The 24,459-nt window shown below is 41.6% G+C and overlaps 2 protein-coding genes across 2 annotated transcripts; both read left to right on the top strand.

Moving 5' to 3' along the window:
* The first annotated feature begins 787 nt into the window (after window positions 1-787).
* ddx10 (DEAD (Asp-Glu-Ala-Asp) box polypeptide 10) lies at window positions 788-6,262 on the top strand. The gene is made up of 2 exons (XM_061031434.1): window positions 788-2,228; window positions 4,139-6,262. The coding sequence occupies exons 1-2, from the start codon at window positions 882-884 to the stop codon at window positions 5,333-5,335; spliced, it is 2,544 nt and encodes an 847-aa protein (XP_060887417.1). The 5' UTR covers window positions 788-881; the 3' UTR covers window positions 5,336-6,262.
* Window positions 6,263-8,543: 2,281 nt separating this feature from the next.
* Window positions 8,544-24,459, top strand: LOC132958518 (transcription initiation factor TFIID subunit 4-like). The gene is made up of 15 exons (XM_061031423.1): window positions 8,544-8,604; window positions 11,291-11,785; window positions 13,112-13,233; window positions 13,326-13,433; window positions 13,613-13,741; window positions 14,269-14,391; window positions 14,581-14,670; window positions 15,526-15,675; window positions 16,389-16,521; window positions 17,407-17,491; window positions 17,601-17,761; window positions 18,332-18,462; window positions 20,407-20,532; window positions 21,216-21,272; window positions 23,714-24,459. Exons 2-15 carry the CDS (start codon window positions 11,299-11,301, stop codon window positions 23,831-23,833), a joined length of 2,022 nt encoding a protein of 673 aa, XP_060887406.1. The 5' UTR covers window positions 8,544-8,604; window positions 11,291-11,298; the 3' UTR covers window positions 23,834-24,459.

The raw sequence follows: 24,459 nt of genomic DNA, 5'->3' as shown, positions 1-24,459 counted from the left end.
AGAAGAGAAGAAAGGAAAACAGGAAAACAAGAACAATTCAAAGATGTTTAGGGGTTTTAAGAAAGTGCATATTTTTATACAAAATTGGAAAATGTTATAGCATACCAGTCTTCTTCTTCAAAAGTGTAAGCATTTGAAAATAGTTGCGTATAGCTCCTTAGGCAAACATTAAATATAGGTTTGATCTTCAGATTTATATTCTTATGAAAGACAAATGTCCAAGCATTATAAATACATTATGGCCAAAACCTACAAACTGTCTTCCATAAAGACACCAAACAACACATATGTGTTGTTTAAATGGGACAAAGATGCAAACTTAGAAGGAGTCCGGAAATTAAAATCATCCCTAAAAGCATTCACAAATGGTCTTTAAAAACCTTCCTCCTTTAAAAGCTCTTATTTTGAAACTGTGTTGAGTGCATTTCCGTACATCTTTTTTTCACAAGCGGCATGTGATACGGAAGTGAAACCACCTCTCCATCACGTCTGTTCTGACTACAGTAGACACAACTTTAATAATGATGATATATCACTTTAGATATACGAAATAGTGTTTTTTTTTTTTTTAAAGCCAACTCCGCCAAATACTGAAACGTTTTTGAATCAAAATATTTCCTAAATAATTTACTTAAATACATTAATAGCTGTATGTCCAATCGGGTAGTTTTTTAATGAGGAAGTGAAGGTATAGCCAATAATAAAAAAAAAAGTGTATTAGGTTTTAAAGTCAAATTAGGATTGCAAGAATTGTGTCGCGCGGTGATGACGTCAAATTGAACGCGACCCCCCTCTCTCTTCTCCATGCTGTTTACGAATCGGAGACCCGTGTGAACTAACGTGTGTTTGACCCATCTATCCTTCTCGTCTCGTGGTTTATCATGGATAAAAAAAGCCCAAACGCCACCAAGAAGAAACCTAAAGCTGCGAAAATGAAACCGGGCACCGACCCCGTGAAAAACTTCGAGAAATGGAAGAAAAAGTACAACAAGACGAAAGATCGAGTGAAGCGAGAGAGAGCCCCGAAGAGGCCGGAGTGGCAGGTCGAACGGGAGTACATCGCCTCGCTGGTTCGCAGGTACGAAGGCATCAACGCCAAGGAGGCTGTGAAGTTTTCGGACTTCCCCATTTCAAAGAAAACCCTGTTGGGTCTGCAGGAGTGTCAGTACAGGCAGCCCACGGAGATCCAGAGGCAGACGATCAGCTTCGCGCTGCAGGGGAAAGATGTCCTCGGCGCGGCGAAAACAGGCTCAGGGAAGACATTAGCTTTCCTCATCCCGGTGCTGGAGTGTCTGTACCGACACCAGTGGAGCTCCATGGACGGGCTCGGTGCTCTCATCATATCGCCCACCAGAGAGCTCGCCTATCAAACATTTGAAGTCCTGCGCAAGGTGGGCAAGAACCACGAGTTCTCCGCGGGGCTCGTCATCGGCGGGAAGGACCTGAAGACCGAGTCGGAGAGGATTCACCGCACCAACATCGTCATCTGCACCCCGGGTCGGCTGCTCCAGCACATGGACGAGACGGCCACCTTCCACGCCTCCGACCTGCACATGCTCGTCCTGGACGAGGCGGACCGCATCCTGGACATGGGCTTCGCGGACACGCTCAACGCCATCGTGGAGAACCTGCCGGGGTCGAGGCAGACGCTGCTGTTCTCCGCCACCCAGACCAAGTCGGTGAAAGACCTGGCCCGGCTCAGCCTCAAGGACCCGGCGTACGTGTGGGTCCACGAGAAGGCCAAGTTCAGCACGCCGGCCACGCTCGAGCAGAGCTACATGGTGTGTGAGCTCCACAAGAAGGTCAACATGCTCTTCTCGTTCATCAGGAGCCACCTGAAGAAGAAGGTCATCGTCTTCTTCGCCTGCTGCAAGGAGGTGCAGTACCTGTTCCGCATCTTCTGCCGCCTCAGGCCCGGCACGCCCATCCTGGCGCTGCACGGCAAGCAGCAGCAGATGAAGAGGGTGGAGGTCTACAATGAGTTCCTGAAAAAGCAGAACGCGGTGCTCTTTGCCACCGACATAGCAGCCAGAGGCCTCGACTTCCCCGCCGTCAACTGGGTGCTGCAGTTTGACTGTCCGGAGGATGCGGACACCTACATCCACAGGGTGGGGCGGACTGCCAGGTACAAGGAGGGCGGAGAGGCCCTACTGCTGCTGCTGCCCTCTGAGGAGAGGGGCATGCTGAGCCAGCTGCAGGAGAAGAAGGTCCCCATCAATAAGATCCAGGTAACCATAGTGACACAATATACAGTCAGCGAGCCTTCAAATAAAACATGTGTACAATGTTGTTGAAAAGAGGACAAGGACGGTGATCACACGGGTTAACACCAAGTGTAAAAAAATATAATAATTATGAAACAAATCCGCTCCCCAAACATATTGCACAAGGTAAAACTTTTTTTTGAGTTTAGTTGCTTTTTCTTCATTAGTGATCTTTTTAAAGGATGACAAAGATATACATGTCATCACATTATTCTTTAACAAAACACTTTTCCTTTCAAACACTTTCACTGACTTCCCCCCCCCCCCCCCCCCCCCCTTTAATATACAAGTGGTGGTGATGTCACATGATTTGTAATGTCAGTCAATATATCTGTGGGCCTTTTTAGTAAACAGTGCTTGAGTTGACTACATGTTGCCTGAGTGCAGCTTATAATTCCCAAATGCTGATAGAGATAATATCTGTAGCCCTCGCCTCCCTGCAGAACACTAAATGATGATATGCAGATTTTGTTGCTCAGACATTTTTCTTATTGTACGATCGTTCTTTGTTTTTTTACACTTTTATTTGTCTTCTTAATCCTCTAAAATACTCTTAAAGCTGCAATGGGCCTTTTTTAATAGATTATAATGAAGGATGAACTTGATGGAGAAGTTCTGTGTAACTGAATGGAGTTTTATATAAAGAGGAAATAATCATGATACTTGAGTCACAATATTATTGTGATTTTAAACATTTTTCTTTAGGCTGAGAATTGCGATACACTATATTGCAAATGAACTTTTTCAACTGCATGTTATGTCCACAAGATTATAAGAAATGATAGGTCAGTATTCTCAGTCTCTTCATCTCTCTTCAGTCTTTTTGTTTCTACACAACGTGAGTCAAACCCGCAGACTGACCAACACGCATCAAAGATAAACCCTGTAAAAGGCTTCATGAACTTCACAATGTGAACTGTAGTATATCAGTCTAACCAACTTCAACATGAATTATTAACAATGCAACTTGTTCAGAAAGAATTGTACAACCCCTTTAACCAGCGATTCAAAATAAAAAAAATCATATTTGCTGTTAATATAATAAAAATATCGAGACTTGGCGGCAGGGTTTCACCTACCTGCCACTGTGACTGGTGGGTTAAAAAATCTACCCGTTACTAATTAATGTTACCTGTTACTTTATTTTAACCGGCAGCAGAATGTTATGATGACATATAATATCAAATCAAGGCTTACTGTATTCAAGTAATCGGCTCTTTTATGAAGGGAGATGTTTCAACTTTTAAAGAAAACACTGACATGATCTTTGTCTTGCTCATAAACAGAAGAAAAAATAGATTTTAACGTTTTATTTTGAGGCTGGTAAGAGTTTCAATTGTCCTCAAAGTTGAACGCCTTTAGCTGCAAATGAACCTGGACTGAGGGACAAGACGATCAGTTTGTTGTTTTAAAATCACCCGCCACCGTGACTGGGTAAGTTAAGCAAATTCACCTGTCACTGCATAAAAAACCCTCATATTTGGCAGGTGACATGTGCTTACTTTCATCCTGCTTTGTGGTCGTAAATCGATATAATATCGCCTCACAAGATATCATTATACTATCTAGAAACAGTGTTATCTTAAAGGTTCCTTATGGAGTTTGGAGTTGTTGAAAACATAGATCATAAATCCTCACAAAATAAGTAGATATATATATTATTATTTTAGTATATATATATATATATATACAGTGTATAATAAGTATATAAGTAGTACTGTTGCTCCATAGAGTGGGTAGTGTTAAAAAAACTAAACCGGTTCCCTTTAGGTTCTGACATTTAACAGAACAGACAAACAGAGACGAGTGTAACAACATGAGATATCAGTATGTCACAGTTGTTTTCATTCATTTTATTGTCCACTTGATTCCAGGTGAACTCGGAGAAGATGCAGAATGTCCAGCAGAAGCTGGAGGCCTTCCTGGCCCAGGAGAAGGAGCAGAAGGAGAGGGCTCAGAGGTGTTTTGTTTCCTATCTGCGCTCAGTTTACCTGATGAAGAACAAAGAGGTGTTCGATGTCTTCAAACTCCAGCTTCAGGAGTACGCCGCTTCTCTCGGCCTAGCGGTGGCTCCGAGGGTGCGCTTCTTAAGTAAAGCTCAGGAGCAGAGAGCCGAGAAAGGAGGACAGAGAGAAGAGGAGGAGGAGGAGGAGGAGGAGGAGGAGCTGAAGAACTTTAAGGCCCAGCTGAGAGGAAACGCTCCTCAGAAGGACAAGCAGAGTTCAGAGTCTGAAGATTCAAGTGAGGACGAAGGAAGTGGTGATGATGATCAAAGGTCGCGTCAGTCTAAAACACTTCTTCTGGGAGCCGGTGACAGCAGCGAGGACGATGAGGATCTGAGAGACTTTGACTTGCTCACAGTCAAAAGAAAGGACGTGTTCAGTCTGACAGGGGACCAGGAGAGCTCCGAGTCTGACCAGGACTCCAAAAAGGAAAAAGAAAAAGAGACAAAGTTTAAAGAAGCCAAAAGAGCATTAAAGAGAAACTTCCAAGTCAACACCAAAGTCACATTCAACGAAGAGGGAGACGCCGTGCAGCTGTGGCCTCCAGCCCAAAGGCAAGTGGCTGTTGCAGAGGAAGACGAGGAGGAAGAGGTTTCAGGTATCAACGTAGATAAGGCCAAGGAGAGGCTGAGACGTGAGGACCAGCAGTTTGACAAGCAGGAGTACAGCCGCAAAGTGAAAGCCAAACACAGAGAACAGAGGCTGAAAGCCAAGGCAGCCAGGAGAGAGGCCAACAAGAAGAAGGGATCGAAATCTGATGAAGACGAGGAGGACGAGGTGCTGGCTTACCTGGCCAATCACAGCGAAGACGAGTTTGATCCCAGCACCTTGCCCGATCCTGATAAACCACACGCAGGGGGGGAGGAGGAGGAGGCAAGGCCAGCTAAACGGCATCACAGAAGTGAGAGCAGTGATGATGATGATGATGATGATGAAGAGGAGGAGGGCACAGCGGGGAAGAGGAAGAGAGTGAGGCAGGGAAATGATGAGCACAGCGCTCTGGACACCGGGCTCTCTTTGGCTGAAGATGAAGAGTTAGTGTTGCATCTGCTCGGAGGACAGGTGTAGAGAAAGGAGGGGTCAGAAGATTTAAAGACGGTTCAACATCTTTATAAAATAATCAATTCAATAGATTCAGTAATTTAGTGTAAAAACATGGAAGCACAGACTCTGTGTCCCAATTCAGGACCACATGCATATTCCTCCCAGTTTTGAGTCTGTTTATACGTCACACTGAAGTGAAAATAAATAAAATAACAGAGACCAAGAGCCTTTCTGAACTTGGAGCACTCACTGAATTTAGAATATCCATACTTTGTCTGCCTCAATATACTGGATCCATCTTCTAAAATATAATCCCTGACATGTTTTCATCTGATTTAAAAAGAGGTAAACAGTCTTTACTGTCACTTTAGTGTGAGCCAACAACATGTCTCACCTGTAGCTTCCTCAGGTTCGCTGGACGTCACAACAAAGTGACAGTGAAGTCATTTTCAGAGTACCATTTAATGATTTTATTTTTTTCATTGTATGTTCCTGCAAACCGACCGGGACCTGACAACATAGGACGGCTGTGCTCACGGTCTCCTGTTGGTCAGGTTTACAATCTCCTTTGTATTTTTCTTATTTTAAAATATTAAGGACTAAAAAACACCAAACAGAGTCAAATAAATCTATTATTATCAAACTCAAATTGAGTATCCTGCTTCATCAGGACTGTGTGTGTGGTTTAATCAAAATGTATTGAAAATGATCAAACGTGGTTCAATCTGTCATCAAGTTCTGAATAGTTTGGTTACAGAAATGTATGAACATCGACTTCCTCTTCAAACCAACGAAAAGAACCGAGGAAAAAGGAGAAGAAATGTGTTTGATTTCTCTGGATTCTTTAAATGTTTAACATATATTCCTCCTCTCTGTTTGTGTAGTGGACTGTCGAGAGCCTCTTGTTTTTTTTGCTTCTCAATCTCCCTTGAATTTCAGAAATAAGCTCCTCTATCGACTTTTATGGAATTTATAAATTATTAAAACAGTTTTCGAATTCTGCAATCAGACGTTTGTCTTTTTATAAAGTCAAAGTATTTTTGGGGCCCTTCTGCCTTTTTCAGATCTGAAGAGACAGAAATGTTGTGTGCGGGTTGATGACATGCAGTAAAGGGCCGAGGTCGTATTCGAACCCACAGCCGCTGCAACGAGGACCATACTCTCTGTACATGGTGTGTTGGACATAAGGTGCTCCCAGTCAAAGTATTTTTAATGTCCATGAATCCTATCACCTTTCTGGTCTGTAACATTTTGGTTTAAAAACCTTTTTGGTGTCACATTAATTCATTTAAACCGCAACATTAAAAGCTGCATTTGACTCTCACCAGGTAGCATGGCTAGTAGATAATTTATGTTTGACTGAAGTGTTGTCCTACCTCATCAGAAGAGTTTCTACTTGTCCTGCAGAGTGCCACATAAAGGGAAACAGGTGAAATGGTGGCATCATAAACCTTAATCCCCACGGTGAAAATCTGAACATTTACAAGAGAGAGGTCCATATTTACTAAGACAATCGTTTGTTTTTTTTCTTCAAAAACTTCCTTCAGTTTGAGGTTATTGTTGATGAGAGTCTTTGATGAAGACTTTTGTTTTTTCTAAGTTTCCCATTCAACGTCCACAAAGGAAACTTTTATTAGATAGACTTATAGGGTTAAAAAAAAATTAAAAAACGTAGTTTCACATTTTTATGCATTATTCCTGAGTGACTTTATGACAACGAAAAGTCTAACATTACAGACAAGTCTGAAAACCACAAAGTCTGCAATAAAAAGGTGTGAAGAAGACGCAGTTTATCTAACCATTAGTCCTTTACACCAAATTAAATTGACTTTGTGTGCTCCAGTACTTTCTTTGGATCCTGCCTGAGAGAAGGAGTCTAAGGTTCTCCTCTGAGAGCACTGACCTCCATCAGTGGAGGAGATCAAGAGAGTCCTTCTCTGTAATTTAAAGGGTTTGGTTCTTGGTGTTCTGACTGTTCAGAGGAAAAACCATCAACTGAATTCTGTACACATTTTTGAAATCACATATAATAATCATTAACCAATGTGAATCTGATCCATCAGAACCGCTAATATCCCGATGATTTGAATCTTGCAAAAAGTCAACTTAATGTATGCCACACTTGTGTCCAGCAGGAGGCAGTGTTTCACTTATGAGAGGTAGCTTGGTTGGACCCCCACTCCCCCACTTTACAGCCTATGCCGCCCACATACAAGCTCAGTCATTTCCCTGCTTGAATGTCCACCATTAAAAACAATTCATTCGCTGTAGTTCTGGAAGCTTCAGGTTCTGTGTGTTGTGCATTTTTCATTTTCCTCATGTTGAGAATATGGTCTTATATTAATCAACTTCACCTTAACATCTAAAAACGTTTGGTGTTGTGTAAATTGTAAATTTAAATCGGGACTGATCATTTGAAAAACATTAAAAACCCGAATGTTTAATTTGAAATAGCACAAAGACAACATCAAATGTTTAAACTGAGAAATGTCATTGGGAAAATGAAATGCCCAAATTGACCCTGATGTGACAACATGTTGAAAATAAGTTGGGAAACTGTCCCAATTCTTTTTTTAAACATGTTGCTGGCATCAATTCCAAAACTGGTATTGGCTGTCACCCCCACCCCCCAAAAAAGATACATTTCTAAGTTTTAACATTTGATATGTTGTCTTTGTGCTATTTAAAAATAAACATGTAGTTTAATGTTTTGCAAATTATCACATCCTGTTCTTATTTACAATTTATATATCACCCAAACTGAGAACTGCTGTTTATAGTAATATTATGGTCGAGTCAAAGAAAATTAGACATTCTCAAAATGAGGTTATTGAAAAGTGTACTTTAGACAGACATGTGGTATAGAAGCTCATGTCCATTTACCATTTACCAGCCTTTACTCCAGTTTATTTAGCTCCCAGGAATATAGTGCAATGAAGTATTTTTTACTGGAAATGGACTTGTATATGAGGGGCCATCCAAGCTGCTTCTCATAAGTCATCTGACAGACGGGATATTTAATTGATTTTTAAATCAATCAATTAATCGAGCTTTATTTATAGAGCATTTTAATCACATGAAAGACTGTCGCTAATAATTAATACGTATCACCTTTTTTTCTGTAGATAAATCACGTTAATTACTTAAAATACATATTACGTCATAGTTTGAGCACGGAGCACTCTAATATACTCCGGGCCTCAAACGCAGCACTTGTGCGTCGCTGGTCAAGGTAGCTAGCACGTCGTGGCTGCGCTGCACTGACGCTGCCACTAAAACACCTTCAGAAGAAGGTAAGTAGGGTGAGTCACTTTTTCTCATCAAGGTGGTTAAGGATAAAGTCACGATGCAGATGTAGCCATGTTAGCGAACATAAACCTCCTCAGGTGTTTCAGTGAAAACTTGACTTAACTCAAACTCCGTGTGAAAGCTGGCAGCTTATCGCGCCTTTACATGATGATGAGATAAACTCTGTTAATCTTCATGTTGTCTCTGAACATCTTTATGCTAGACTGTAAGATAACTCTGCAAACATTAGCTTTAACTCAAAAGAGAAAACAGCATGAAACAAACAATGAGACATCAAGTTTTACATCAAGTTGTTTGTCAACTTGACTTGCTAGCTTCTCCCAGAGCTAGTCTTATATCAACACCTAATTAAATTAATTAAACTAAAACAAATGGTGAACTGTAAGTGAAGAAATTATACAATTTAATTAAGCAATGGGACTGAGTTAAACTTGGCTCTGCTGTTACTGTCATCAAATGGATCAGACTTCATGGGGAGCCGATTGTAAAGTTGCACACACTACAAATAACAACAACATTTCTCCACATTTAGACCTAAAACATCACTTTTTATTCACATTTAGAGAAGTATTTGTGAACTTTGTCATATTTACTTTTGTGAATAAAAATGTAAGGTAATTTCATTGGCAAATATAAATGTTAAATATTATATCTAAATGTTAAAAATACATGTCCTGATTCTAAATATTTAGCTACGTTTCTAAATATTTAGTTTTGATCCTATATATTTAGCTAAGATTGTAAATATTTATAATCAAAGCTAAATATATAGAATAGAAACTAAATATTTAGCTTTGATTTCTAAATATTTAGCTAAGATGCAAATTCACTCTACCGCCCACCGGAAGCACCAAAATAAAAGTTCGAGGAAGCGATCCAACCATTGTCTCCTACAGGAGACTGGCGGGATTATGAAAATGTCGAACGATTTAGCGGAAGATGTGGAAGATCCTGTGGCCGACACTGAAGAAGTCGTGCTGTGAAAACCCCGAATTGCGGCCAAAACGGCCCTTCCAATATTCTCCGCTAATTCGTTCGACATTTTCAAAATTGGATCGCTTCCTCGAACTTTTATTTTGGTGCTTCCGGTGGGCGGTAGAGTAAATTTGCATATTAGCTAAATATTTAGAAATCAAAGCTAAATATTTAGAAATTGTTGCTAAATATTTAGAGTCTTAGCTAAATATTTAGAAATCTTAGCTAAATATTTAGAAGTCGTTGATAAATATTTAGTTTATATTCTATATATTTAGCTTTGATTATAAATATTTACAATCTTAGCTAAATATATAGAATATAAACTAAATGTTTAGAAAAGTAGCAAAATATTTAGAATCAGGACATGTATTTTTAACATTTATATATAACATTTAGATAAAACATTTAGATATAATATTTAACATTTATATTTGCCAATGAAATTATCTTACATTTTTATTCACAAAAGTAAATATGACAGGAAGTTCACAGATATTTCTCTAAATGTGAATAAAAAGTGATGTTTTAGGGCTAAATGTGGAGAAATGTTGTTGTTATTTGTAGTATGTGCAACTTTACAATCGGCGCCCCATAAGACATCTACATCTAATTGTTTTTTTTAATTTAAACTGAATTTTATTCTTATTTTAGTTTGTTTATAGTTTAAATGGGGTTCAATTACAGAATGCATATGAAATAGGGTTAAATCTAGCGACAACTTCTGTGTAGAAAAATAAAGCCAATGCGAAAATGAAAAATACTGTTGAGTGTCTGGCTGCAGAAGCACCAGAAGTCACATACACACCCTATTCAAGAAAGCCAGTTTTTACAGTAGAAATTAACATGTTTACAGCCTGGTTCAAAAAACAAAATATGTTTTATAAGCTCAGTCTCGATCGGCACACACTGTACAGGGGCTGCATGTTTTGATAGCTTATCCATTTTAATTTTATGAAGGATAAGCATTATTCATAAGAAAGCTGACCAGTACGACGTAATGGTTTGTCAAGAGACTAATACCCGCCTCAGCTCTCAGCCTGTTGTTTGCAAGCGGCAACCTCCGGTTTTGAAAAATGATCCCAATGCGGGAGTGCAAAATCCTGCTGTTCGTTGAGTGTCCGCTTGAGGATGACTTCAGGGGCCCCACAAGTCACAAACACACCACAGGCAAAAGAAAAAGCCATTTTTTACAACAATAACATGTTTACAGCCTGATATAAAAAAAACAAAATTGATCTGATTAGATATTCTTATCATGGAAACACACTGTACAGGGGGGTTATTTTTATTGACAAACGGCCCCTGTTTTGATTTTAAGTAACACTACGCGTTATCCATTGTTAGGCGCGTAGCTGACATGACTGACAGTCGTTCGCTATGCAGCAATTTAAAACCCGCCTCAGCTCCAGCTCTCACTCTGTCGTTAGGTTGACTGAAAGTTAGATAAAGACAGGATTTCCAGCATGGTGGCATCTGCCGATGAGCCTCCGGAGCTCCCTGCGGGAACATATGGGTGACATCATGGGTGGCTTTGTCCATTAATATTAACAGCCTATGGTTCAATCACAGAATGTGTAAACTTTAGTGTTTATTATAACCACATAAGTGCAAAATTATGAAATACAAAAGAAAGTTTATTTTCAGATTTATAATGATGAGGTCATATTGTGTTTTTTTTTTTTTTTTTTTCAGAAATAAATATGGCAACGAATACATTGAGTCTTGACGCCCAGAAGCTAGAGACCTGCGGAGCAGCAGGGGATGGAGACAAACCTCTTCAAACCAAGATATTACAGGTCCAAGCCAAATGTGGACTCAACACCATGCACCCCCAACCAGCTGCCTCATGTGTCTCAAAGGTGGACACGGTGTCTGCCCCTCCTAAAGTCATCCCCGCTGTCAAGGGCCAACATCAAATCTCCCCTACAGTTACAGTCGCAGGTCTTCAAAAATCCTCTCCTTCTGTCATGGTGATAGCAAAGGTGGCCACCACAAGAGCAGTAAGTGCCATCAGCCAATCACAGGTCATGAAAACAGCTGTGACCCAGGGGGCCTCAATAAACCAGGCCACAAACCTAGGAAGGACGGTGGTGATCACTGTACCAAGGGCAGCTACTCCGCAGACGGTCGCTGTGTCCCCTCGGCTGCCATCACCACAACTCCCAGCAAATATCCAGATACCTCCAGGTGAGCTGCACAACACTACAGTTTGAGTTTTAGTCCTGCTGGGTGCTGTCTAATGCATCTGGAACAATAGTTTTATATTAGCTGGACTGTGGAAGTGGTCTAAAACAAACTGATACCCATGCTCTTACATCGTGCACAACCACATTAAACATAACAACATTAAAAAGGAGAACTCACACAGCATTAGGAAAGACAACTGTGGTGCTCAGAGAAAACAAGTGGACTTTGGTTATGATGGGTAGGTCTGCAGTGGAGAACCTTCAATGCTACAAAAACAGAGTATTTCATCCGATTCACTTTTTCTTTTGCTGTGTTGTTTCATGAAACAAGACAACCAGTAAATAATACCAATTCATTACCAAGTACAAAGTATGAACCATATGGCCCCTCGTGTCCTCAAGCAGAGGTCTGTTGGCTGTCCCAAAGTCCAGGACCAAACCTTTAGTGTGGCAGCTTTTAGCTTTTCTGCTCCCAGCTGGTACAACAGTCAGCCTGAGGATGAGAGAGCAGCTGGAAGTGTTAATATCTTCAGGTAAAGGCCCTGACACACCAAGCAGACGGCAAAGAACTAGAGGCAACCAAGGCCGACTGTCACCTCAAGATGAAGGAGGAAGAGGGAGATGACATCAAAGGCACTAAAAAAAAATAAAATGAGATTACATCACATCCCAGGCAAGAATAATAGATAGATATTTAAATTAATATATAAAAGCAAGTTAGGACTGAAGACTAAAACATTAGAAGAATGATTAAGAATGGATGAAACAGATTAAGAGCAATAAAATAAGGCATTCATTAATGACTCACCTGGTGGTTATTAATTATTTAATTACAATATGCATTAAAAAAGGATTCTAAGCTCCGCCCCTGTTCCCTAGCAACCTCAATAGCTGCTCTGGATCTAGGGTTGCATAACTTAACCTATTTTATTAAAGATGTATAAAGTTTCAGTGGCCCTTTTTTAGATAAGTATTGGTAGCTATTTGATTGAGTTGAGACAAATGACCTTCATTAAAAAGTGTATTACTCAGCTGCTTGGAATCCACTCACTCGTTTGAATTAACGAGCAATCAATCTCTGGATTTGTTGGGCCATGAACGATGCACCTGATGGATCCTTTGTTTGCCAGGGTAGGAATGATGCATTGTGAGCTACATTTGGAGGAGTCTTTAAAATGAGATGGCCTGTGAAGTACAGCTGTGACCAAATGTTTCCTCCAGAGGATTCAGCGTCTATAGAGACACAGTCTGTGTGTTTAATGTCTTTGCTATTCTGTGAAATGTTATCCTTTTTATGATCTGTGCTCATTCTACGTCTGGTCCACAGGTATGATGTTGATCCGCAGTGACAGTGGTCAGCTGATGCTGGTATCCCAGCAGGCTTTGGCACAGGCTCAACAGGTACCAAGAGGTGTCGGTGGCCAGGTGACCAGACTGTATGCCCCACAGGTGTGTGTGTGTGTGTTTCTTTAATTAGATGCATCACTGAAATCTTATTGGCACTCCCATTGTCTTGACAAGCTGTCATGTGTGGGATTCAGGTACCTGCATCAGCTGGAAACAAGAGTAATGAGAAAGTGACGGTGATCAGGATGGCAGCCCCTTCGACGTTCCAGCAGGCATCAGTCCAGAAGACGACTGTAGTAAAGGTACAAGAACTAACTTTAACGGTCGCTGACAGCAGAGCATGTTGGGGATGGGGATGATTTAGTGCTGATCTCACACACACACACACACACACACACACACACACACACACACACACACACACACACAAGCTTTATCATGCTGACACACACTAACGGATAAAGTGAATTGTGTCGTTCAGGTGATTGGTGTAGCTCCCAAACCAGCCGTTGTCCAGCCCACCAGTGTTGTGTCAGAGCAGGGGAGCCGGCCTCGCATTCATGAAGTCGTCCCAGAAACCCAAAAGGAGCCATCGGTCACTTATACTCAGGTGAGTCCCAGACCGTACCTGCATCGTTCGGTGTGTGCGATGAGTCCACTTAACAACTTAAAGTTGATACTAGTAAGATAAACAAATGATTTGTATTCATGTAAGCCCAAAGTGCCAGTTAAATGTTGAGTTTGAGCTGAAACAAAGACACCCACCCCCTAAGGCTGTAGCTCTGTTTAACCGGCCTGCTCTCCACACTCTACTGCCCGGATGTAAACCAGCTCAGTGGACAGATGGCATCTCAAAGCAGCGGTTTGGCAGTATTTTGATCTTAAAATTGAGGTGAAGTTGTGGCAGGTTAAAATGGAATATAACCACTCGACCAGAGCGATGCGTAACCGCCTTCAGCACTGGGGCGTTGACGTTAACCACTAAGGAGGAGCAAAGGGCCGATGGCAAACAAATTGGGCTTAGTGGTTACGCACGACAAATAGTGTAGTGCAACACATTTCAAATAACGATTTCAGAGGCTATGTGCTCTATGTCTTATTTTCCCCACTTGAGTGACTGTTGACGTTTACCAACAGGAGACCTTGGAAAGTGTCAAGAAGTGCAAGAACTTCCTGGTGACGCTGATCAAGCTGGCCTCCAGTGACTCCAGGTCTGCCAACATGGCGAATAACGTCAAAGGACTGGTTCGCAGTCTGCTGGTAGGTTTTATTTTTTCATCCTCATCATCACAGGAACAAGCTTGACTCTGGTGAATAGAAAGATGTCAACTACAATGTCTGAAATCTTGGAGACGCCTCATTTAAAAAAAAAAGAAAGTAAATTAGGATTTTAAAACTAGAGAAAACAAGAAGTTGAAGTACATGAAGTTTCATTTTTCCCCCCTGCAGGAAGGGAGGCTAGAAGCAGAGGAGTTCACAGAACAGCTGTATAAAGAGCTGAAAACGACTCCCCAGCCCTGCCTGGTGCCTTTTCTCAAGGTGAAAAGAGATTGAAAACGACACAGTTATGTGACTTCCTTTCATGACATAAGATCCGGTGAAGTGTCAAAGTTGTAAAACTCTCATGATTGAAACTTAAGACTCTAAACTAGAGAGCCAATTCTAGTGATCTGTATCCGGGTAAATCTGAACATATTGTCAGGAAAAAGCAGCGGCAAAAATCACAACTGTGTTTAGTACTTATTACTCTGCCCAATTAACTCTGATCGACACTAAGATGATAACAGATCTGTTGTTTCTGCCCTTATTAGGAAGTAGTTATTTCAGCTGTCTCAGACACTGGAAACTACCCTCACTAGCATGAGACGGTGTCTGTATTCTGCCAAAGCAGCAGAATGAGATGTTCCACTTATTGCTACGTGTCAGCCTGACACTGTCAGGTGTCTTATTCTCACAGTGAAACCATTCTTTCTCACATAAATAACTGACACTGATTTACTCTGTCTGAATGAAAACCAAAGACCTCCAGAATTTGGATCAAGTAGAATATGAAAAAAACATGTATCTAGACTAGCTCTTTAGAATTGACTTTTGACCGGTAGATTATAATCTTAAATTAACTGGTGTGTCCCTATTTAACATCTTGTCATATTTAGTAAGTTGTGTCTTTGTATTTTATTACCAAACCCTTAGTATGATGAGCATACATTGACGCCCGTAGTTGGACTCACATTAAGTCTTCCTTCTGTTTTATTTGTTCTTACTGTGTGGTAAATAAACATTTCAACACCAAGCAGCTCATAGAAGGTTAAAGGCCTCGAGCATTGTAGGGTTTGAATGGATATCGGTCGATGACTAACGTTCATCCACTTCTCCTCTTCTCATTAATTCCAGAAAAGTCTTCCTGCAGTGCGCCGCCTCACTGCAGACCCCCAGTTATTTATCCAACAGGCTTCGACTTCCACACGCAACCCTAACACTCAGTCCTCTAATCTGAAGCAGTCCACTACTGAAACTGAAAAAGACTTCAATAACAACCAGCAGGTAAAGACAAGTCATGTGTTCTTTTAGTGCATGTACATGAGATGAGCATAATGGGTAACACTCCAAAGGCAACCTAGTCTTTCATGTAAACAACTCTACCGCCTGCTGGCATGAAGAGTTATTTCCTCTTATGCATGCGCGGAACGTACGTGGTGGTTGGCCGTCGGCTGTAGTCTTTGCGGTGTGTGCAACTTTTTGGTCAAGACAAGAGGTGACACCACAGTCGGCCTTCGTCGCTACTAGTTCTTTGACGTCTGCTTGGTGTGTCAGGGCCTTAAAGCCAAGCCTGTGTTGTATTACGACGTTATGGACAAGAGGTTACCGTGCTCAGGTCGGTTAGTCCTGGAGCAGTGTGAGAGCAGGCCAGCGGGGGAATGGAGAGGAGAGGGGGGGGGCAATCTTGTTTAAGCATGGTACAGGACAACTGGGCCTAGAATGAGTGCGCCCTTAGATATATTGAAACCAGTGAAAGGTCAAAGTGAATGACCTCATTTTTTATTATTTGCAATTGTTTTAGTGTTATTTGTGTTTTTGGTCCCTTTCACCAGAAACCATGAAGCCGACATTGATCTCAAACCTTCTTTTAGACCTCGATGACTCATATCTAGGCCTAGTTGATTTGACTTGGCAGCCCTGCATATCTTAAATGTGTTTAACATATGTTGTCAAAAGGATTTTTGGACCAATGCTTAACGACTGCTCTTCAAATGCAGGTTATCCAGCAACTTCGAGGAGTGACAGTGAGACCGGGGTTGAACACATTAGCCCAGTCCAGAAATTACTTAGTGAAGAACAGCAGGCCAGTCTCCAAACACACAGTGGTCCCGGCAGAAAAGCACTTTCAAGGTAATTACTGTGAGTATTAAATGTGTTCTACTTAAAAGTAGATATGACGATTGGAGGTGGAGAGGGTAAATAAATTACATTCAACCAGACGTGCTGCTTTTCAACAGGCAAGGCAGGCAACGGCTTGGGGCCCCAGGCCAGTAGGGGTGCCTCGAGGGCCAACAAACTTTACACCACAGCAGCGGCTTAAAATGTGAAAAATGTTCCAATGACAATTGGAACCTCCCTAAGGGGGGCCCCTTCTGACAGCACTCACTCTCATTACCCTGCATAGCATGCATTGCTGTTTTGAAAACCAAAGACCGAAGAAAGAGTGACAGGAGGAGGAAGGAAGAGGAGTAAGCGTAGGAACACTGGTGGTGAGGCTGGTTGGAGGGCCCCCCAATTAATTTTTGCCTAGGGCCCCGATAGACTGTAGAATCGCCACTGATGACAACCCTGCATAAGTCAGTGCCCCAGTCAGGCCCCCCAACTCAGAGAGTCTGGACACGCCCCTGGCTACAGTCTTCTGCATGTTATAGGATAATGAAGTCAAAATGTTCTATACCGACGAACATCATCACCGGCTCGCAATGGAAAATCTCTCTGCTTTGAAGCTTTAAACCCCAGTAACAGTGAAACCATCAGTATCCACATAGCACGTTGAATTGTTGATACGGGATAGCTTCAAATAACCAGGTGGGGTAACAAAGGCCGTTTGATCAGATGGAACGGGATAACAGAAGTTAACACATGATGGAGAGTCTCTTCTATGTAGTGATCGTCATTCAAGTTAAGCACAGTGGAATCAAACATACAGACCAAAATACATCCACACGCTCTGTCAGAGATACCTCCATGAAATGCTGCTCTCTGATTAACTTTGTATGTTTCTCTCTTTCATAGAAGCCTTTTCAGTGAAGCAGCCTTTCATTCAAGATCCATCTCATCGTAACAGATTTACATTCAAGGACAGTTCAGGATCTTACAAGTACGTATTGCTGATTTCTTTAAGACTCAACGTGAAGGGTTCACTTTTGCGAATAAGCTGCTCCAGCTGCACAAGCCTAGTCATTTGAGCGTCGGGTGGTGTTTTCCAGAGAAGATGACGACATTAATGATGTGGCCTCCATGGCTGGAGTGAACCTGAGGGAGGAGAACGCAAACATCTTGACCACCATGGTTGGCTCTGTTGTGAAGTCATGCCAGGATCAGCCCTTCCTGTCGCCGAAGCCCGTTCTCTGCCGAATCCTTCACACAGGTTCAACATCAACACTGAGGGAGAGCATCCTGCCTGACTCAAAATATAACTATCATAAAGCATGAGCACCATCTTTTAACAATAAGATGTTGTATTTTTAACGTTAACCACATAAACTGTAAATGGTCTTGCGCTTGCATATTTATTTTTGAGTCTTCTGACTACTCAAAGCTCTTTAACACCGCAGGTCACACCTACACATTCACACTCTGATGGGAGAGGCTGCTCTGTAAAGTGACCATCAGAAGTAACTAATCCCATTCATGCACATTCATATGAAATTTGGGGTTAAGTTTCTTGCCCAAGGACACTTCGGACATGTGGCTGCAGGAGCTCGGGATCAAACCCTCGACCTTCTTGTTGAGAAACGACCGACTCGACCACTGAGCCACAGCCGCCCAATACTAACATAAAACTGTTTAGTTAGGTTAAACGCCTAGTTAATATGTTTTTTTAGTTGTTTAAACTTTATTTCTTGAACCTGCCACACACACGTGAAGCCATGTCATGTCTTTGAGTTTGAATCTCATCGATACGCTACACCCAGAGGTTTTGTCTTTGCTGTGTTAGGACTTGCTCTGGGAGTCACTGACGTCGGACCAGACGTGGTCGCTCTGGTTTCTCATGCGACACAGGAGTGTCTCCGTGGGCTGCTGGAGAAACTCACTCTGATGGCAGAACACCGCAAGCCAGTGCTGAAGGTACAGCAGTCCGACCCTAACCCAGAGAAGGAATATTAGTTAGGAGTGCAACAATTCTCATTACAATCTTGAACTGTTCGGTACTGCCTCGTCGTTTGTCTGTTTATTTTACGGTTTTACTTGCGAGCCTCCATGAAAGTATTTATTTCTGAATAGCCTGTGAGTCCATGCACTGGGATAAGGAAATCTACCGCTAAGATAATATCCAATCACCATGTGCTAAAGTTGGGGAAGCTGACAACACTACACAAGAGACGAGCGGTGATGAGAGGCTGCAGTTTGAGAAAACACCGCCGTCTTTCAAATCCGTGGTGTGGGGCCGTTACGGTTTCGCCGTCTAGTTTAATGATTAGGAAGAGAAAACGATAAACAAAAATGACATGACATGAAACATGGTTTTACACGTGTCGCCTACTCAAATGGAAATACTCACCGAGTTTAGCTAACAAAGTTAGTAGGCTGTCACTCAGCCAGCGTTTGAAACAAAGCTACAGTACAAAATGAAATATTCACAGAACAGAACCGAAAACAGTGAACAAAAACCGAGGTACGTATCGATCTGTGGGCAATGAGATGCTGTGGACTGACTGTATTGTTGCATCCCTAATGTTGGTTAACTTCTATATGGTCTCATGAACAAATGGTTTATGTCTACTCGTGCTCAGAATAATAAAGTCAGGATGGTAGTGGTGTGGCATCATTCAGAAAACTTTAAAACAAAAAACAATTTAATTTATTTTTCTGCCCGGACCATTCCTACATTTAAAACCAAATCTGAGTCATGAGTATGTCAGACGATAAATAAATTAACCTGTTTATTGACAGAGACGCACACTGACATGTCCGCCTACATCAACATGCATCACCATGTTTACAATACAGTTATTAATAGTGCCGGAGGTTAAATAAAAAAATAAAAAACACCAAGAAAAGAGAATCAGAGCCGCATCAGAGTTGAATTTGAAAATACACATTGTATACATGTAAATGTGAACTGCACGACAATTAAAGTAAAACGAAGAAAGAGAGGAGAGAGAGAGAAACAAAGGAAACAACTGTTGAAGACTTGACTGTAGTGTTTTAAATCTTCACTCAGTGATGACACATTCCCGTCAAACAAATAAACAACCCAAAAATATAGAGAGAATATTTCAGGACGGTTATGATTTTGTCATCTCAACCATCCCTCAAACCACTTACATTAAAGATGAACCGAGTAAATTACATTTTGTTTAAAGCAGTGATGACTTCCTCTCCAGTCTCTTGGAGTTCTAGGTTCTCATCTTGAGTAAACAAAAAGTGCAGCGAGTTGGCCAAATGACATAACAGACTGACGCCCCACAACGCTGATCACTTCATGTTGTTTGTCACGGCCTTCGAGACAAAGACATGAAATTAACTACAGTCTCCAGATTGAAGCATTTCCCACCTTACCAATTGTTACTCATCATTACATCTCATACAATCATTGCGATCAAAAAACAGAGCAAAGGATTTCGGAAGACTTCCTGTTTACGAGTTGAGCAGTCAGATGTATTACATCACAAGTAGATGCAAATAACATAACTCTACATAAAGTTATGTCCCCACTGAACTCTTCTGGCTATTTTTGCACATTTCATTCATCTGAAGGTTTCCCACTTCATTTACTGTTTGCTCATAAATAATTCTGCTCAGTGATGCTGTGTAGGATTTTGAAGAATATCTAATGAGAGGCTTTAACACTTGTGAACTTTTCATGATCTAGTCCCGGGGTTCCCAAACTTTTAAGCCCTCAACCCCCCAAAATAACGGTGCCAGAGACCGGGGTCCCCCACTGTCCCTGACATTTAACGCACTAATAGGCTTATCTTATCAGTGCTATTAGAACAACATAAAAGAAGACAGCAGCCGCCTATGATGATTTTCTTAAAGTCTTGTTGACTTGTGTTTGTGTGACAACAGGAGGACTCATGGCATGCCAAAGTGAGCGACGTGCGCTCGCAGCTTCGCTTCCTGGAGGAAGTGGAGAGTTTGAAGAAGAAGAGGAAAGACGACGAGGAGAGAGAGAGACTCCTGCGTTTGGCCAGAGTAAGCTAGGCTAAGCTATTAAGCCTAAATTCCACCAGATGCGTGTTTGGTCCGTCTCCGTAACCGCAGCCGAGCTGATACATAGGCTTTTATCTCCGGATGAAGGATCATGGCGCATCAGTTTACCACAGAAAAGATCAAGCTCGGGGTTCAATTCCAGCCTGTGGCTCCTTTCCCGTATGTCATTCCCCACTCTCTCTCTCTCCCTGATTTCCAACTCTATCCACTGTCCTATCTCTCTATTAAAAAGGCACAAAAAGCTCCCCCCTCCCCTCAATCTTTAGAAAAGATCGAGCTAGACGGGAAGTCAGACACTGAAACAACATTAAAACATCCTGTTTATTTTCAGAATAAAACACTCAGTTTTAACGGTTCAGTACATCGATCTTATGTGTGTTTGCTTTTGTGTTTTAAACGGTTTTATACCACATATATCGTATTATCTCGCACATGAATCTATAAAATTCCTTTGTCTCGGGACTCCAGCTGTCCGGCTGTGCTCTCCGTGCTGCACACTAGAACGCAGCCTGGGGGTGTTGACGGACGATGGTGCACCGAGCCGAATCGCAATGCACACGTATCTGGTGGAAGTTCAGAGTTAGTGGTGTGTACGTTTAATAAAACCTCTATTAACGTATAAAATTCTGCTTACTAAGTCAAGAACTTTCTCTTTGTGGTCATAGATTCGCTCTCACTCTGAGGATCCACTGCAGCAGCAGTTAAAACAAAGAGCGAAAGAGGTGAGTGCATGAGTTTCATTCAACGAAAATCCTGACCCTCATCCCAATACCGTCTTATGAAGAAGGGAATGACCAAAAAAATAGACCAAAAGCTTTTAGTTGAGAATTGTTTTGGCAAATTCAGTAAATGTAATACTTTACCGGCAATGGCACTTCATCACATAAATGCTTAAATCCTGTTGTGCCATTTCCTGCTCATTGATTGCCCACATCTTGAAATCCTTAATTCAAAATAACATAATAACAAAATAAAAGAGAGATCCATCGTAGTATCAATGATAAGGCAATATCTCGACTTTCTATCTTGACTCTTGACATTTGTTGTAGCCGAAGTTTCTGTGTTACATGGATATCAGCTCAAGACGGGGAGGCCGAGGGGCTGCTGTAGGTATCACTGCTAAAACACAGTACATTTTATTGTTCCTCTGGCTGGGACAGGTTTTGATCCAAACTCCAAAGTGTTGTTATAGTAACTCATTAAATGTTCATGCTCATTTCTCATTTAGTAATTCAGTAAGTTATGTTTCAGCTGGGAGGGTAAGGAGTGAAAGGCTCTTTAAGGAGGTGGTAACACCACCCGGGGCTTGATTCTCTTCTTTGACTTCTGTGCAGCTCCCAACCAACACACGGCCAAATTCTCCACAGCACTTTTACACGCACTTTATCTGCAACCCCCACACACACTCTCGAGCTTTGCATCATGCTTAAACTACACTTCACTGAGATGCACTTACACTTATTCTCAGAGTTGGTCTGATGCTAGTTACAAATGATATTGGTAAATGTTGTCACTCGTTTTGTTCTGTAGATGAAAAGAAGCAGCAGCTACTGGAATATTAAATATGAAGGATATACTGTTTAAACAGACTACATTAGAAATTTCTTACCGACCTCAAACTGAACCAGATCTCTTTTCTGAGACCGGTCATTCTTTTCCAGCTGTGGAAAAGTAATCAGCCTCTCAGAGCAGCAAGATGGACCAGTTAACACCACAGACTTTAAACTGAGATGGACGGAGCGACAGCCGCCTGGGAGTGAAGTCAAAATATTTAGAGCTCCCCCTGCTGACTGGCTGCAGTATAAGACATAAGTCCCACCTCCTCGATGTTTACAGATGGCACATAGGTCACACTATAAAGTTAAAATACACATAAAATCTTTGACTTCAACTTCAGCTTTATTATTATCCAGAAAGAAATTAGATCTGCAGCAAGACAGGACGGATACACAAAAGACAACATGAGTTTACAGACAGACAGAAAATCCACAGCTCAAGTGAAAAACCAGTGCTTCAACCACACTGAGCCAGAGGCTGACACAGTTCAGACACACAGCACAGGAAAGTGCATTAACTTTATTAAGCATTTGAAGCTTTATCAGTAGGTTCAATGTATTCTGCTGTTAGAGGGCAGGGTGTGGCGTGGTGTCAATTCTGCAGTTTGACCGGCCAGCTCCCCTCTGAGCGCGACTTGGAAACAGTCCCAAGGAAAAACAGCTTTTTAACAGTAAGAAACCTGGAGAGGAACCATACTGATGTTGATCTGTGCTGGGTTAAGAAAGTGTGATGGAGGGAGAGGCAGGAAGGAGAGGGATAGAGACACAGCAACAACAACAACAACAATAAATAAAATAGATTTATAGCTACAATGTCAGAAATAATGGTTGAAAGGATGAGTAGTAATAGCAGAAACAGCTTGATTATAGACTGATCATATTGATATTATCATTAACAACTATAAGGGCAATACAATGGGGCTGACAGGTGAAGTTGAGCTGGAGTCAGGTGGCTTCAACTGCCGCAAAAATTTCTAAAGTTAATAAAGAAAACTGAAAAACATTAATGGTATAATGTAACTTCTGCATGACAAATTATTTAAAGGAAGAATGTGTGACTTTTTGATCCATTAGATGTCGCTCTTGAGCACCAGCATGAAACCAAAACAAACTGCTGTGTGGTGACACCTCCACCATATTGAAGCCTCCGCTCTCCTCCAGCGACACACCTCCAACCTCTCTCCACTCAAGTTCAGTTCAAGACACAAGTCTTTGTCTCGCTGTTATTAATTCTATTTGGTTAATTTTCCATCTCCTCCAGACCGCTCAGTGCACACATCTTCTCTGTATTCTGTATATCTTCCTATCTTTAATGGTTGCCTTTCAAAAGCCTCCTGGTGACAGGTGTTGAGAACTAGCATGTATGCTGAAACACTTAAACAATACATCTGGTTTGTCCAGTGTATCTGTGATGTCCATGCCAAATAAAGTCTATCGATCTATCTTCAAGGGTAGTCCATCATGTCTCTTTCTATTTCAGCCGATCAAAAGACTGTAAAATGGGTGATAAAGATGTGATGGTACACCACAATCAATGCTCGTTAGGGTGTTAATCACTGTTTTAAGTCTTTACTGACCACATCATTAATCCTTTGTCTCTTTTTCAGTTACAAAAAATAGAAGAAGCTCAGCTGCAGCAGAGAGAGGCTAATCTCACGGCCCTGGCTGCGATTGGGCCTCGCAAGAAGAGAACTCTGGAGCAGACTGAAAGCCAGGTTGGACCATGAGGGGATGTTGTTGTGTGTTAAATACAAAATCCAGAAAGCATCTGTTAACATCAGTGACTTCCCACATATGGTTCACATAAAAACCCTCTGGGGGGGGTGTCATTGAATCATTAAAATTAAACTCCTGTAAGGCTTTTTGAAATACCTGTGCAGGAAGTGAAACAAATTACACAAACTTTACAGTTTGGTAAAGGTCAACATGTCTGCACAAAAAGAAAATCAAAACAGCATGGTGGTGTGAATGGCATTGACCTGAAACGTTCTGTGGACCTTTCTTTAAAGAACGAGCAACAGAAGAACATTTCACACTTAATACACTAAAACGTTTGGTAGTATCAGAAGCATTGAGGGTTTTCTTTGTAGTTTAAGTAGTATTTTGTGATCAGGATTTGCAAGAAAAAAGTCCAAGGGCGCTCTCACACGAGGCAATCTGTACCATGCCCAAGCACGCTTCACCCCTAAAGTCCAGTTAGTTTGACTAGTGTGAGTGCTCCGATCTGTGCTCAAGCACGGTACACTTCCTCGGCCCTGGCACGCTTGGGAGCGCGTTCTTTTTATTGTTATTCTCGAGCACGCCTGTCTTGTAAACTAAGCACGATTCATGATCACATAAATCCATTCACATT

Source organism: Labrus mixtus, chromosome 3 (assembly GCF_963584025.1).
Source record: "Labrus mixtus chromosome 3, fLabMix1.1, whole genome shotgun sequence".
Taxonomy (NCBI): Eukaryota; Metazoa; Chordata; class Actinopteri; order Labriformes; family Labridae; genus Labrus; species Labrus mixtus.
This window is presented reverse-complemented; position numbering and strand designations above follow the sequence as displayed.